This window comes from Myotis davidii, unplaced genomic scaffold (genome assembly GCF_000327345.1).
Source record: "Myotis davidii unplaced genomic scaffold, ASM32734v1 scaffold279, whole genome shotgun sequence".
Classification (NCBI taxonomy): domain Eukaryota; kingdom Metazoa; phylum Chordata; class Mammalia; order Chiroptera; family Vespertilionidae; genus Myotis; species Myotis davidii.
In genome coordinates this window covers 1,270,416-1,287,531 of record NW_006291009.1, presented here as the reverse complement: position 1 = coordinate 1,287,531, position 17,116 = coordinate 1,270,416, and the positions used below count along the sequence as shown (strand labels likewise).

The 17,116-nt window shown below is 35.4% G+C and overlaps 1 protein-coding gene across 1 annotated transcript in view; it reads left to right on the top strand.

Moving 5' to 3' along the window:
* The window catches only part of NUP153 (nucleoporin 153kDa), a 94,143-nt gene that overhangs the window by 66,071 nt on the left and 10,956 nt on the right, over positions 1-17,116 (top strand). The window contains 6 exon segments of the mRNA XM_006764074.2: positions 3,075-3,209; positions 3,812-3,910; positions 5,083-5,170; positions 8,736-8,858; positions 11,702-12,319; positions 15,342-15,536. Coding sequence (XP_006764137.1) covers positions 3,075-3,209; positions 3,812-3,910; positions 5,083-5,170; positions 8,736-8,858; positions 11,702-12,319; positions 15,342-15,536 — 1,258 coding nt within the window.

The following is a 17,116-nucleotide window of genomic DNA, read 5'->3' as shown; positions in this document are numbered from 1 at the left end:
TGTTTATTTTTCTTAGGGTAGATTCTTAGAAGTGGAGGTGGGAGTAACATTTTATATTCCTACCAACAGTGTGTGGGCATTTCTGTTACTGTGCATCCTTACCAGTAGTTGATTGTCATTTTTCAAACTGTAGCCATTCTGCTTTGTGTATGGTGTGGTATATCATTGTAATTTGAATTTGCATTTCCCTGATGACTCATGTTGTATTCTTGTTTATGCCCTTATTGGACATTAGTATTATCGTCCTTTCTGAGGTCTTGATTCAGACCTTTTGCCCTTTTAAAATTGGGTTGTCTTGTTGAGTTGCAGGAACTCTTTATGAATTCTGAAACCAAATACTTTGAATGATACATATCTTACAAGAATTCTGAATTTATTACATTTCCCCCCATTATTTATACTGTTCTTTGTACCCAACGAACCTTTGCTTCTCTTTAGGCTTCCAAGAAATTCTATGTTATCTCCTGGAAGATATTAATAGTTCTTCTATGAATTTTTTTAAAATTTATTTTTTTAAAAATCTTTATTGTTGAAAGTATTACATATGCCTCCTACTCTCCCCCCCACCTCACCCCTTCTAGCCCACCCCCACCTTAACCACCCTATTGTCTGTATCCAGTGGGTTATGCATATATGCATACAAGTTCTTTGGTTGATCTTTTCCCACCCATCCACCCTCCCTCACCTTCCATCTATTCAATATTTCTATTTCTCTGGATCTATTTTGTTCAACAGTTTGTTTTGTTCATTAGATTCCACATATGAATGCGATCATGTGATACTTGTCTTTCTCTGATTGGCTTATTTTGCTTAGCATAATACTCTCCAGGTCTCCCCATGCTGTCTCAAAGGGTAAGAGATCCCTATTTTTTACTGCTGCATTCCATGGTGTAGATATACCAAAGGTTTTTTATCCACTCGTCTACTGATGGGGGCTTGGGCCATTTCCAGGTCTTAGCTATTATAAATTGCACTGCTATGAACATAGGGGCACATACATTTTTTTCTGATTGCTGTTTCTGGTTTCTTAGGATATATTCCTAGAAATGGGTTCACTGGGTCAAATGACAGTTCCATAATTAATTTTTTGAGGAGATGCCATACTATTTTGCATAATGGCTGCAGTACTCTGCATTCCCACCAGCTAGTGTACTAGGGTTCCCTTTTCTCCACATCCCCCCCAGCACTTGTCATTTGTTGATTTGTTGATGGTAGCCATCCTGATGGGTGTGAGATGGTACCTCATTGTCGTTTAGATTTGCATCTCAGATGATTAGTGACTTTGAGCATTTTTTCGTGTCTCTTGGCCATCTATCTATATGTCTGCCCCATTTGGAGAAGTGTCTATTTAGGTCCTTTACCCATTTTTAAATTGGATTGTTTGTTTTCCTTTTGTTAAGTTTTATGAGTTCCTTATATATTTTGGATAATAACCCTTTATGAGATGTATCATTGCCAAATATGTTCTCCTATGCAGTAGGCTTCCTTTTCATTTTTTTGATGGTTTCTTTTGCTGTGCAGAAGCTGTTTATTTTGTTGTACTCTCACTTGTTTATTTTTGCCTTAGTTTTCTTTCTTGTTCTTTTTGAAAGCTGCCTTCTTTTGGGTTAATTGAATGTTTGTTAGAATTCCAATTTAATTACTTGTTGGCTTTTTATCTCTGTCTCTTTATGTTACTTGTGGTTCCTGTTGGGATTATGGTATATGTTCTTCTTACATTCTACTTTGTGTTAATTTTGTACCACTTTCTGTGAAAATTTAAGAATCTTGCAACTTTATAGTTTAATTTACCACTTCTCTTCCTTGACATTTTATTGCTGTAATTGTTATTTGTATTACATTTAGATAAATAGTCTAGAAATCTATCATATATAATTTTTGCCTTACACAGTTAAAGAAATTAAGAGAAAAAAATGCGGATTTTTAAAAAATGTTTGCTCCCTTGTTTTCCATTTCTTCCAGAAATCTGAGTTTCTATTTAGTATCATTTCCATTCATCCTGAAGAAACTGTAGAACAGATTTTATGGCAACAGATTGTCTTGGTTTTCTTTTCCCTAAAAGTGTCATTATTTTCCTTTTTTGGGTGGTAGGGCTTGACTTTTTTTACTGAGTTGTGATTTATGTATACTGAACCTCATCTATTTGAAGTATTCAGGTTGTTTTAGTTGGCAGTGAACTCCCTCCTCTGTGCTGGGCAACAGCTGAAACTCTTTAGTCTTAGTTGGCTACTTGGTGTCTGGTCTGCCTTACAGACATTTAGTTTACAGCTCTGCCAGAGAATTGGACAGTTTATATGCCGACTTGGGGAACCCTTCTGTGGTTCTTCAATCCTGTATCTCCCTTCATTTTCTAACTGCTGTGGTCACCTCTCTGTCCTCTGATTTCTCAGCCAACACCTTTGCAGTTTTCTTTCTGAATTTCAACTATCCATTGGCACCAACTCATAAAGAAAAAAAAAAAGAAGCTCACTCAGTGCTCTTCTTCCAAGTGTCTTATCCCTTCTGGTTTCTGCTTGTTTGTGGTTGCTCTCCAGTGTTTTTAGATAGCTGTTTTTAATCATTTGTCCAAAGTTTATAATTGTTATCTGTCAGAGCATTGGTGAGATATGAACTACTCCACCATTAGCAGAAGGGGAATTATTTTTTGTCTGTTGTAAATGTGAGAGTCATTTGAGACTTGGGTGGCCTTTGCTATATTGGGATAAAAACCAAGGCAGTTCACCAAAGTTATTAGTACTGACATTTATTAAATGCTTGCTTTACATTCCAGAACAATGTATAACTTTGTGTTTCATGTTAATATCACAACTATGGTATTTTATTTTTTCCTAATTATGACCATTTAGGAAATTGATATTGAGAGCAGTTAGGTTCACAGAGTCACATGGCTGGCTTATGGCAGGGATTCAAGTCTTGTTTAGTTTATTTAAGAGCTCACATTGTTAACATTGTGTGGTGCTACCTTCTTTTTATTCTAAAGTTGCCTGTAATTATATAAATTCTACCTGAAAACAACAGATAAAAGAATGACATGAAAGATGAACTATATAATTTTAAAACATACTGTGTTTTAGGAAATGGAAGTACCAGTATTACCGAATATCTCTCTACCCATCACCAGTTCTTCACTGCCTACCTTCAATTTTAGTTCCTCGGTGATTACAACTTCTCTATCACCAATTAGTCCTGCACAGTCATTAACAAATAAGGTACAAAACCATTGTACAAATAGAGATGATTTTTTATTTTAAAAAATCTAGTATGAGTTTAAAGCTGTAATTAATTTTCACTATAGAAATCAATAACTCAGAGTAAGAAGATGAAAATGGTGTCTTGCTTTTTTAAAATAGTGTACATTATAATCGGATTTGTTATAATGGGAGTGTTCTTCAGTTCTTATACAATGCATTAAAGAGATATTGTTCCCAATGTTTGCAGTTAAGATACTTTGTGTATAAGAATAGATTTATGTTTTTTATTTTTCAAGTAGGATTAATGTCTTTAATCTGTTCCTGAAATTTTTATGCTTTTGTTTTGGCTTTTAATTTTTCTGAACATAGCTTATGAATGTTATTTTTCTTTAGACAAATATCCATGTCTAAAATAGTGTATACTCCTCTTCCAACAGGGAGCCAAATTTTATAGCAGTTACTTTTAAGTATTTTTCAGAAGTTAAAAAGTGTTTGTTTTTAATCTAAAGGGGACATTTGGCTTCTTTGGAATAAGTAACTTGCTTAAGGTCTGTCTTATTGTCAGTTTCTTTTCCTAAAAAGCTCTTTTTGTATTTTTTTTTAATGATTCGGAAAACCAGGTACAAATGACCTCTCCAAACAACACAAACAGTCCTGTGTTTAGATTTTCATCTCCAATTGTAAAATCTACAGAGGCAGATGTACTACCTCCATCATCTGTAAGTAGCAACCAAGAATATTTCATATTTATTGATTTCAAAGGCATGCTGTATTTTTATCAAATCTAAGATGCCATCAGTGGTAAGAAATAACCATTATTTTTCTTCCAAGTTAAAAACAGTTACAACAGAAAACTTGAATGAGTGAACACGTGTATTTTTCACTGTGTGCATATACACATACACACACACAAGCATGTGCATTTTCTCATGTACCATTTGAAAGTTAAGATGCAGACTTCTTAATTACCTTAATACTTTACATGTATCCCCTAAGTAAAAGAATGTTTCTTTGCATAGTCACAGTACAGTTATACCCACAAAATTTAACGTCGTATAATAATAGTTCATTTTCAGATTCCCCCATCGGCTCCAGATTGTCCTCTAATTGTTGCTTTGTTTTCTCTTGGCCCTAGATACAATTAAGATTAGGGACTAATCAATTAACTCATAGTGCATTTAGTTAATGTTTCTTGAATTGTCTTTAACCTAGATAAGTTTTGGATTTTTGTTTCATAAGATATATTTATTTTTTAATAATAGAAATCAGTATTTTGGGTAAGAATAATAAGTTCAACGTTTAAGTTGCCCCACTCTTATTTGGCATGTGTATTATTTTGACCTGTTGCTCTCAGAGAGGAAGGGAGAGAGATAGTCAGAAACATCAATCAACTGCCTCCTGCACATCTACTGGGGATGTGCCCGCAACCCAGGTATGTGCCCTTGACTGGAATCAAACCTGGGACCCTTCAGTCCGCAGGCCGACGCTCTATCCACTGAGCCAAACCGGTTTCGGCATGCTCTCTGTTTTTTACTCTGTCCTTGTTTTCTGTCAATTGGATGTTCAGATCATTTGTAGTTCCCCAGCTGCGTGCCTGAAATCTGTCTGTTGTCCAGAAAGTTTCAAACTTTTTATTAGAAAATGACATTTAGAGACCCAGATGTGGGCATTAGGAACACATTATTTATATCCTGCTTTGAAAGAAAAATTGCCTTAGAGGTTAAAAATGCTGCTGTTAAACTGACCCACAATTTATTACAAGAAGCATTCAAATTTTAAAGATGATAAAATATGATAAACTGTGAATCTTAGAATAAATGAAATTCAACATTTTTTTCACTTGGAATTTAAAGAAGCTCTATATTTGAAAGGATAACTTTTTTCTTTGCAGATTGGATTTACATTTAGTGTGCCTGTTGCAAAAACAGTAGAACTTTCTGGCTCTAGTACTGTTTTAGAACCAATTACAAGTAGTGCAGGTAAGTAAAAACGTTTCATAAATTTTTACATAAAAATAGTTGCATGCATTACATTAATATTTCAAAAATTTTCCCCTTTAGCAGTTCTTATAAGTCAGTGGTTCTCAACCTTCCTAATGCTGCGACCCTTGAATACAGTTCCTCATGTGGTGACCCCCAATTTCATTGTTACAAATTAAACATAATTAAAGCATAGTGATTAGTCACAAAAACAATACGTAATTATATATGTGTTTTCCGATGGTCTTAGGTGACCCCTGTGAAAGGGTCGTTCGACCCCCCAGGTTGAGAACTGCTTAAGTGCTTTCATTTGAATGAAATTTGGTCTGAAAAGCAAACGAGCAATCAACCATTAAAAAAAATATCCTCACTGGAGGATATGTTTTTATTGATTTTAGAGAGGAATAGGGGGAAAGGAGAGAGAGAGAGAGAGAGACATTGATGTGGAGAGAAACATCGGTCGGCTGCCTCCCATATGTATCCCTGCTGAGGATTGAAACCTTTTGGTGTATGGGACAATGCTCCAACCAACTGAGCTACTGGCCAGGGTTAATACCAGCCTTTTGACATGTTTTTTAGTAATTATTCTCAGAGATACTTAGCTCCCTAAATGTAAATGTTAACAGTTTAATGGTGAGGGGGATAGTCACAATAGCAAATTTATCTATTGTCTCTTTTCAGTCAAATTAAGTATATTAATGAAGTCATATAAGAAATTCAGTAGATTCTTTAGGTTTACTGTTCAGTTCACAGCATTTTTATGTATCAGGGTTATGCTGGCCTCTGCAAATAGTAATATATAGTGGTCACCCCGATAAATCTAGTACCTATATGATCTCATATTTTTTTTTTTTATTATTGATTTTTTACAGAGAGGAAGGGAGAGAGATAGAGTCAGAAACATCGATGAGAGAGAAACATTGATCAGCCGCCTCCTGCACACCTCCCACTGGGGATGTGCCCACAACCAAGGCACATGCCCTTGACCGGAATCGAACCTGGGACCCTTCAGTCCGCAGGCCAACACTCTATCCACTGAGCCAAACCGGTCAGGGCATGATCTCATATTTTGTTATTACAATATTACTGACTATAATCCCTTTGCTATACTTTACCTCCCTGTGACTATTTTATTTCCACCAATTTGTACATAACCCCCTTCCCTTTTTCACCTACCTTCCCTCCCCCCTGCCCAGTTTGGTAACCATCAAAATGTTCTCTGTATCTCAGTTTGTTTCTGTTTTGTTTGTTTGATTTTCTGTTCATCCACTGATGGACATTAGGTTTGTTTCCACCTTTTGGCTATTGTAGACAGTGCTGCTGTGAATATGCATGTATATGTATTTGTTTGAACACTGGTTTCAATGTTTTGGGGTTGGGGTATATATCTAGGAATGGAATTGATGTGCCAATGGTCTTTTGAGGAAACCACAAGGTTGTTTTTCTCAGCAGATAGCTCATTTTACATTCCCACTAGCAGTGTATGAGGGTTCAAATTCTTTACATTTTTATGACACTTACTACTTTTTAAGGTTTTTTATAGCCATCCATTTGCATTCCCATAGTGATTAATGGTGTTGACCCTCTTTGTGATGCTTGTTGGCTCTTTACATATGTTCTTGGGAGAAATGTCTAGTCAAGTCTTAACCATTTTAAAATTGGTTTGTTCCTGTTGCTGAGATGTAAGCATTTTTGTATAGTCTGGATACTGTATCCTCATTAGACATGAGTTATGAGTAATTTCTCCAATTCAATGGATTGTCTTTTCACATTTTTTTGATAATGTCCTTAGATGCACAGAGGTTTTTAATTTTGGTGAAGTTAAAATTATTTTTCTGCTTGTACTTTTGGTGTCATTTAAGAATCCATTGCTAAATCTCTGGTCATGAAGGTATACCTCCTAGGTTTTCTTCTAAGAGTATTATGGTTTTCTTATATTTAGATCATTGATCCATTTTGAATTAAGTTTTATTTATAGTGTAAGATATATAGGTAGGCAGGATTTGTTTTGAAACAACTTTTTAACTGAACAACACTCAAGAAGAAAAACCTGGTTATTTATATTTTGTTATAAAATTTTCAAACATTCTCCAATGTTGAATGGTAGACTGATTCCCCATATACTCTTTTTTAAAAAATATATTGTACTGATTTTTTACAGAGAGGAAGGGAGAGAGATAGAGAGTCAGAAACATCGATGAGAGAGAAACATCGATCAGCTGCCTCCTGCACACCTCCCACTGGGTATGTGCCCGCAACCAAGGTACATGCCCTTGACCAGAATCGAACCTGGGACCTTTCAGTCCTCAGGCTGATGCTCTATCCACCAAGCCAAACCGGTTAGGGCTCCCCATATACTCTACCCAGCTTCACCCTTTCGATTTTATGGCCAATCTTGTCTGACCCTCCTCCCCTCCCTCTTTCCTACCTTTCCCTCTTAGACATACAAACACACCTATCAGGTTATTTGGAAATAGTTCCACACATATTTCATATATAAACAGAAACGCCCCCCTTAAAAATATAACCACAAAACTATTATCATATATAGATTTCTTAAGTAAAGGATATGTTCATTTTGGAAAATATAAAAAGTAAAAGCAATAAATAAAAGACATTCATCATTAGCAGCACCATTACTCTTTAGATGGAAACATTCAAAATCTTTTGGACTTTCTAACCTGTTTTTACCCATAACTATGCTTTCAAGAATGATTGTTTTGTGGCTGTGTAGCATTTCATGTCAACATTCTGTAATTTATGTAATCAGCGCCTAATTGAGCATTTATCTACCATCCAGGTTTTCATTGTTAACTGAAAGATATTTTCAATCATAGGGTGAATTTCTAGAAATGAAATAACTGCCTTAGTTGAATATTTTTTAATCAATAGTGTAAATTGCTATGTAATTGATTACATATTTCATGAGGGGTAGCTGCTTGCCCCAGTTGCCATACCTTCTTTTTCTTTTTTTTTAGCATTTTTATTGATTTCAGAGAGGAAGGGAGCGGCAGAGAGGTACATCAATGATGAGAGAGAATCACTGATCAGCTGCCTCCTGCACACTCTACACTGGGGATCAAGCCAAAGAGAGTTAGAAATATCAATGACGAGAGAGAATTGATTGGCTGCTGCCTGCATACCCTCACACTGGGAATAGAGCCCGCAACCTGGGAATGTACCCTGAATCAAACCCTGACCTCCTGGTTCATAGGTTGACGCTCAACCACTGAGCCACACCAGCTGAGCGCCATATCTTCTTCAATGTTTCAACTTGTTTTTCTTGATTACCAGTGAATTACCAGTAATAATTATAGTTTATATTTTTTGCCCATTTAGAGGAGAGAGATGTATCGTGTGGGAAATAGTATTTTTACTTCCTTATAATGGCAGTTTAACCCTGTATTATTAAGTAATTTTTTCATTATCTTTGAATTTCACACTTTTAAAATGATATTTTAGAAGTTGATTCAAATTGTCTTTACAAAATCTTTTTAATGCATTTAACTTGAGTCCAGTGTTTTTTCTAGGTATAATATCTTTTATAATTAAAAAAATATTACAGCTCAAGATATCACTGCAATGAACAGTAGAAGCTGTAAGAAGCCAGATGAAGATTCTGAGGGCCTTTTTAGACCTGCAAAAACCCTGAAAGAAGGAAGTGTCCTAGATGTTCTGAAAAATCCTGGTAAGATAATGGCTGCCCTTGAGATAGTCTAAATTTTTAATTACAAACTCATGATCTTATTTTAATGTCATTTGTGGTATACTTTAGGCTTTAAGAGAATTATGGCTAATTTGATACGAGATTGACTTTTGAATATAGATGTTACTCTTTTAGGGGAAAGATCTTAGAAACTCTACTTATTTCTCTAGAATTCAAGGACTTTGTACTAAAATGAAATTTGTAAGAGGCAAGTATAGAAGGAGAAAATGAATTTCCTATTAATAGAGATAGGCCAATATTGAATGAAAGTAAAAAAACAAACTTGATGATGATATACTTGGACATTTCTTTCTCACCAGAGTGTTGAAACTGCCATGTTGTTCTCAAATTATTACCATATATATATATATATATATATCTCAAAGCCAACAAATGTACTGATTCTAACATATATAAAAGACAGTACTCATTTGAAACAAGATATGCAAGCTAGTATATAATAATTTGAAGGTAATGACTGGAAATCCTCAAATAGGAGTAAGTTTTTAGTTTGAAAATCGAAGAGTATAAGTCACAAGTTCAATTGTGATGTGTACTGTAATAATATAAAGGTGTTTATAAGATAACCAAGTAGCTCAAAAAGAATTTAAACTCAGCCAAGATATTCATGTATGACTGAGTAGAAATTTCAAAATAAAGCTGGCTTCTACAACAAGATTTAGAAGGATTAGGTTTTTTAAATTAGCTCTCTCATTTTATAGTTGAGTATACTGCATACAGGAGTCTTAATAATTTAGATGATTTTACACAGTTATGGTAGAACTGCAAAATGCCTGTACTAGAGTTAACCAAATAGTTAGGTAAGCATCAAATTCTTATAGTTTATCTTCTTTAAGTTATACTTTGTATTCATAATGTCCACACCCCCCCTATTACATTTCCATGATACTTCAGTAGCTCTTGACATATATATTTTTATTCTCAATATTATTAAGACATTTTTAATTTTTAAAAACAGGTAATACATTTTATTAACTATATAGATATTTTAATATATTTTATTGATTTTTTTTTTTATAGAGAGGAAGGGAGAGGGATAGAGAGTTAGAAACGTCGATGAGAGAGAAACATCGATCAGCTGCCTTCTGCACACCCCCAACTGGGGATGTGCCAGCAACCAAGGTATATGCTCTTGACTGGAATCGAACCCGGGACTTTTCAGTCCGCAGGCCGACGCTCTATCCACTGAGCCAAACCGGTTAGGGCCACACCTTCTCCCTTTTAACTTTTTTTTAAATAGCAAGAATTTGGAGGAGATCATATGTTCTTTTGAAGGAGAAATTAGGAAAATTGGAAAAAGTGGGAGGAATAGAAATCTGTAATACTTTGAGGTGGTTCCTGTTAAAATTTTGACAACCTTAGTAACTCAAGTTAATCATGAACAAAATGTTGACCACTGGGCGTAACTGAGATATGTGGGACTGTTTTGCCATTATGTTAAAAATAGCCCCAGACTGAATTATTTATTGGTAGCAATAGAAAATCTCTAACAACTTTCTACATCTTTTTCCCCCTCCCAATTTTTTTTCCCTTTGGTGCTGAAGGCAGGAGAAACAGCGTCACTGGGTTTGTTTGTATGAATAAAATAAAAATTTATTGGTTCGAAGGAAAGGATTGAAACGTCATTCCCACAAGTGAAGTGTAGTTTCAGTGAATCAATTTAATGACCACAGTTTTAGTGTAGTACAAAGACTTAATCTTCCTATTATTCCTTCATGGTTCTACATGAATACCTTAGTTGTCTAAATATACCTTCAGAGGTTACAAAAAGGTATACTTACAATGTGATAGGCTCTGAGATTATATTGGAGAGATATTTGAAGCAATTTTGTTTGAATCAGTGTTTGGTAACTTTGCATGGGCTGTATTTGAGTAGCATGGGCTTGTACTCCATTAGGATTGACTGGATCTTAATAAGTTTTGTATTTCTAGGCCTTACCAGATGGTTTGGTACATCTCTGTTGGAATTTTATCATCTGTCATTGAATTGTTTATTTTTTTAAAGCTCTCTATGAGTTTAGTATTATTATAAAATAATTTTTATCACTCTGTGGTACTTTGGAGGGACATCTGCCCAGTGACCATACACTTACACAGCTCAGCTGGTTTTTACCGAAAGTAAAGGATACCACAGTAGTGGATTATGGTGGGACAAAATTTGAAAATTAGATTTTAAAGTCATTGGGTATAGCCAGGGGAACACTTAAAAGGAGAGACAGGTGGGGGAGGAAGGCTACGAATGTAGGTCAGTGTTGCAGAAATGTAAGGGGTAGCAAGACACTCCACAAGACATTGATGACAATAGTATAGATCAATGAATTATTATAATTAAAGCCTTAAATTGGGTTTTTGTTGACTTATAATAAATAGAAATTCCCTAGAAGAGGAAGGTGATATATTATAAATAAAACATCTGTTGTAGAATTTTAACTAGGTCTAAGTGTCCCTTATTATTTACTAGAGGCTTGATCGCACGAAATTCGTGCAAGAGTAGCCTGCCTTCCCCCAGTTGCCAGCACCAGCTTCCCTCTGGCACCCAGGACTTGGGCTTCCCTCATAGCCCCAGCTTCATCCGGAAGGTCATCCGGAAGGATGTCTGGTCTAATTAGCATATTATGCTTTTATTATCATAGATGTTATTAATTAATAGTGCTTAGGTGAAAATTACCTTAAGTAGTCCATTTTGGATTATAATAACTCAGCAATAAGGTAAATGTGTTTTCTTTCAGTAATAATATTTCAGTTAATGTTTTCATTAGAAAACATTCCCTAACTTTTTTTTTCCAATTCTCCCTATCTTATAGGTTTCACATCACCGAAGGCAGATTCTCTTGCTGCTATTTCTACCACCACAAGCCCGGTAGTTTATACAAGACCAGCAATAAGTAGCTTTTCTTCTAGTGGAATGGGGTTGGGGGAAAGTTTAAAAGCTGGATCATCATGGCAGTGTGATACTTGTCTACTCCAGAACAAAGTTACAGACAGCAAGTGTATAGCCTGTCAAGCGACAAAATTGCCACTAAGAGATACTGCTAAACAGACTGGAATTGGGACACCAAGTAAAAGTGTCAAACCAACTCTTTCTGCATCAGGGACAGGTTTTGGAGACAAATTTAAACCAGCAATAGGAACTTGGGATTGTGATACCTGTTTAGTGCGAAATAAGCCTGAAGCGATAAAGTGTGTAGCTTGTGAAACACCGAAACCTGGAACTGGTGTTAAGCGTGTCCTTACATTGCCAGTGGCTTCAGAAAGTGCTGTCACCGTGGCTGCTTCATCTTCCAGCTGCACTGTGACCACTGGTACCTTAGGATTTGCAGATAAATTCACAAAGCCCAAGAGGTCTTGGGAGTGTCCAGTATGCTGTGTTCCTAATAATCCAGAGGACAATAAATGTGTGTCCTGTATGTCTGAGAAACCAGGTACGTTAATGGCTGTTTGGAATAATTTTGCTCATTATGTTAGTAGAACATTTTAATTCTCTGTGAAACCACTAAGAACAAGCTAGAATATTTTAAGTTTTTCAGGATGAGAATTTTCTCATATGTCTTAACTTTTTAAAGCTATATTGAGATTAAAATGACTTGCTTGGGGCTAGATATGTATGGTTTCTTAGGATAGGCTGTGAATGACTACTTTGATCTTTGTATGCATTTTTATAAAATTTTTGTTCTTTAGGATCATTTCAAAGTTGACTGTTATAGATGCTGAAAGGTCTTAGAAGGGGGCAGTCTTTCTCAAACCTCTATACAGAATAAAGTATTACTTAGTCTCTTTTTCTCTAAGTAAAAGTGAGGATGGCTAGTGGTCATTTCCAGGGAAGACTTTATTAATAGGTGGGCAATATTGCTTTATGAAAAGGCTGTCACTGAATGTTAATGGCGATACCTGTACCTGTATGCTCTCTGCCAGAGTTTGCAATGGTAGTAAGTTACTGAATCATCCGTGAAAAAATTCTAACTTAGCTAGAAAAATGAAGTTAGGTTTGAGTTTTTTCTGTTTTTCTGTTCAGATTTTAAAGAGTTAATAAAGATTCACATCTGGAAATGACTCTTTGCTGTTTTTGTAATATTGTTATATAGTTATTTGGTACAGATATATGGTGACATGAATACTAAATAAAACATATGGGTATTTTGGGAATTATATGTGTAGTTTTGTGTATGCAATGAAAAGCTCCTGAGTTATTAGCGTAAATCTCTGTCTGAACATAAAGGGTGAGCCATATATCTAATTCCTACTGGATGTCTCCGAGAATAAGATTTCAAAATCTTCATTCTGAATTATCTTTCTCTTCCCACCTGACACCCCTCCTTCCCTATTGGAGACAAATTTATTTATTTATTTATTTATTAAAATATATTATGCCCTTGACCGGAATCGAACCTGGGACCCTTCAGTCCTCAGGCTGACGCTCTATCCACTGAGCCAACCTGGTTAGGGCGGAGACAAATTTAAACCAGTAATTTGTTACAGGCAGGGAACTGAAATTCTGAGTTGATGGGAGAATAAAATTTTGAATCAGGCAGTGAATTGTTGCACATAAAACAAAGGAAATTCATGTATTAAAGAATGCTGACTTCATCCTATAAATGAGCCATTGTTTTAAGCAGAGGAGTGATGCAGTCAGATTTGTATTTTGATAAATCACTTGGTGGCTTTTTGACGGATAGACTTGAAGGTGACAAAATTTGGAGACTAAAGGACACATTAGGAGGTTGCATCAATAATACAGGCAAAGATAATGGTGATTTGTACTAATGAAATCAAATAAGGATGGGAGGGATGTAGAATAATGTGTAGTTGAAGACATGATGATTTCAAGCTGTTGAAGTTGACTTTCAGATATATGTGAGGCCATTATACTGATAATGGACCCTCTGGCCTAAAGATAACAGATCAGTTATTAGCCCATAGTTTTCTAATAAGTCATGGGAATGTAGGTGATGAAAGTGAGTGGAGTGAATAAAGAAGATGGTCTAAAAATGGGAGCTCTGCCAATTTAAGGAAGTGGTAGGAATAAAACTTTGGAAGTTAATTTTTTAAAGGAATAACCACAGGAAAAACATGGCACTGGTTGCTTCTTGGAAGGATGGATTTAAGGGAATAAGTCTCAATACTAAAGCTATTATTCAAGCAAACAATGAGAATATCAGTAGAAGGGTTCAGAAAAGAGAATGAAAAAGATGTGAGAAATATGTAGGGGAGGAAAAGCCATCTAACCAAGTTAATTAGTTGGATAGTGGAACTACCAACTGAGGAAGAGCCACAGGAATGAAGCACAAATTGTAGATAAAGATCAGGAAACTTGGTGATTAAAGTTATCAGAGTAGATGAGAACTTGTGAGCATTGCAATGGACCAATGATGGAAACTCAGGGAACAGTTTTATTGGCATGATGGAAGAGAACATACCAGTAAGACATCAGATAACTGGGAGAAGTGATGACAATTGGAGAACATGTAGAGAAGTAGGGATACCAGAATGGATGTCTCACTCTTAACACAATACAGGATAGGGCAAAAGTAGGATTACAGTTGTGAGTACATGAAATAGTTTATTCTTATATTATTATTTATTGTATTCTTTTTCATATTAACAGCTGTCAAGCTACTTTCGCCCCACCTTGTATTTCTTTATACACTGTGCTTTGCTGAGCCATCCTTGCTATGCAGCCTCTTCTCCCCATAGAACTTGCTAATTCTGCTTAAATCTCACCTCTGAGGATCCTTCTCCTGCCCCTTAGTAATTTCTCCTTCCTTATACTCTTGCATTAAATTATTTATTACTTTCCTTCTTGGTGACGATGCTACTATGCATTTGTTTTTACGTTTCCTTTTTAAGACTGAGCACCTTTAGAAGTTAAATAACATTTTATTCATCTTTTATGTTCACAGAGCCCAAGTAAATTATGGTGTTTAATAAATGTCTGTTTAGGCTAGCTTATAACAGAGATGCCATGAACATAGGTGGTGTCAAGTAGGATTGCAAAGTGAATGATAGAACACTTCTATGCAAAAATGATCATTTCAAAGGTAGAGACCTGTGCTTTGAAATCTTGACTTTAATATGGTGTGGCTATGTATTTTATCTATTACGATATTGTCTACAATTTTATGTCTTAATGCTGTACTGCTTGAAGAAATTGGACAAAGATTTTTAAGGAAAATTTAGCCCTAGGCTTTGATTTATAATCATGATCTTTTTTTTAAATCATGGCTATTCAAACTTGGGTTTAAGGGGTGCTTATCACTAAGCAAGGTGAGTATGAGCTGTTCATTTATAAGATTGAATTTTTAACAATGTGTAATGTTTATATTTCTGGCATTTTCTCTGTCTTAATAGGAAACACTAATAAAAATTGAACATTTAGACTTAGTGATGTCATTAAGATATTGACATAATGTAAATGAGAATTTCCATGTGTTTCTGTATTGTTTTTAGGAAGTTCAGTACCTGCTTCAAGTAGCAGCACGGTTCCTATCTCTCTGTCTTCTGGAGGCTGCCTAGGATTAGACAAGTTCAAGAAACCCGAGGGAAGCTGGGAGTGTGAAGTGTGCCTAGTGCAGAATAAAGCAGATTCCACCAAATGTGCAGCATGTGAAAGTGCCAGGCCAGGCACAAAATCTGAGTTTAAAGGTAAGGAGTTGATAAAGAGCTTCCTTGAATTGCCATTATAAAGTGAAATGCTTGCAAACAGCTTTAGTTTTAAATTTACTCATTCTCTCCTTAATGTAAATGAGGTATTGCCCTGGACTTTTAGTTCATATCTGTCTCTGAATTAGTGTAAGGTTGAATTATTTGCTGGTCAGCAGTGAGGTATCTTTTCTGCAGCTGGGTAAATGATCTATATTTTATTATTGAGTCTGAGAGAGTTTTATGTTTTTAACTGTTAACAACCCTTTGGTATCTAGATACATTTCCTGTCTTTTATTTTACTGGCAATTTATATCCCTGGAACCTTATTAGAAGCAATCCAGACGTGGGCTTTGATTGTCCCAGAAAAATAACTCTCTTAATATTTGTTATATAAATGTAAAGGAAGAACCTCTCAAAGTAATCTGAAGGCCAGATTTTTCAGGTGTTCATATTTCTGTATGAATTATTTCATACGAGACACTTCATAGTCAAAATTTTGAGAAATGCTTTCAGATCACTGCTATTCAGTCCATTTTAGTTCCTTCTGTAGCTGATACCTCATGGCTTCTTTTCCATATTCTCGACTTGTAATACAGTAGTTGCCGTACCTTTAAATATGTCCCTTTGAGGCAGAGGTGATAACTAATATGGTTTTTGGGACCTTTGTTTTTAGCTTTCTGTGTAATATCACTTAAGATATCTTAGAGACCATGTGGATAGCTATTTGCTTTTGAGATTCTGATACAGTTTTTCAGTTATGATTCTTAGGGATAGAAAATAGGGTAGGTAATCATTAAAGGTGGAAATCTGAAGATGAGTGCTTGCAAAGTGTGGCTGTCATTTGTCTTTATTTACATATGGGTAAGCAGAGTAATGGATAAATATCTTAGACTCTTTAATATTTCCTTTTTGAGGCAATTGGTCAAGCATTCCATTTCTAGTTTATTCGTTGCAGGAAAGCATTATGAAATCAAGACTTTGATTTTATCAATACAGTATTGTTTATCTTTTTAAATATTGTTTTCACTGATGTATTTCTGATTTTTTGATGCTAATTTTTTTTTTAAATGCTTGAGTAAATAACACATTCACAAGACTTAAAAATCAAATTATGATGAGATTGACAGTGAAAAGTCTCTCTTTCCCATTTGCTTATTTTTTTTTTAAATTTTGATTTATTGCTTAAAGTATTACAGAGTATTACATATGTCTCCTTTTTTTTCCCCCTTGACATTCCCCCGGCCTCCCCTACTACCCGTCACCCCAGTGTCTTGTGTCCATTGGTAATGCTTACATGCATGCATATAAGTCCTTCGGTTGACTTGTATGGAAACAAGTCTGTCTTAATAGGAAACACCCCCCCGCCCCCAACCCTTCCCAGGCTTCCTGCTATAGTTTGACAGTCTGTTCAATGCTGCGCTGCTTCTGTATCTATTTTTGTTCATCAGTTTATAATGGTCTTTATTATCCATAAATGAGTGAGATCATGTGGTATTTTTCTTTCATTGACTGACTGGCTTATTTCACTTAGCATAATGCTCTCCAGTTCCATCCATGCTGTCCTAACTGAGGTTAGAGCT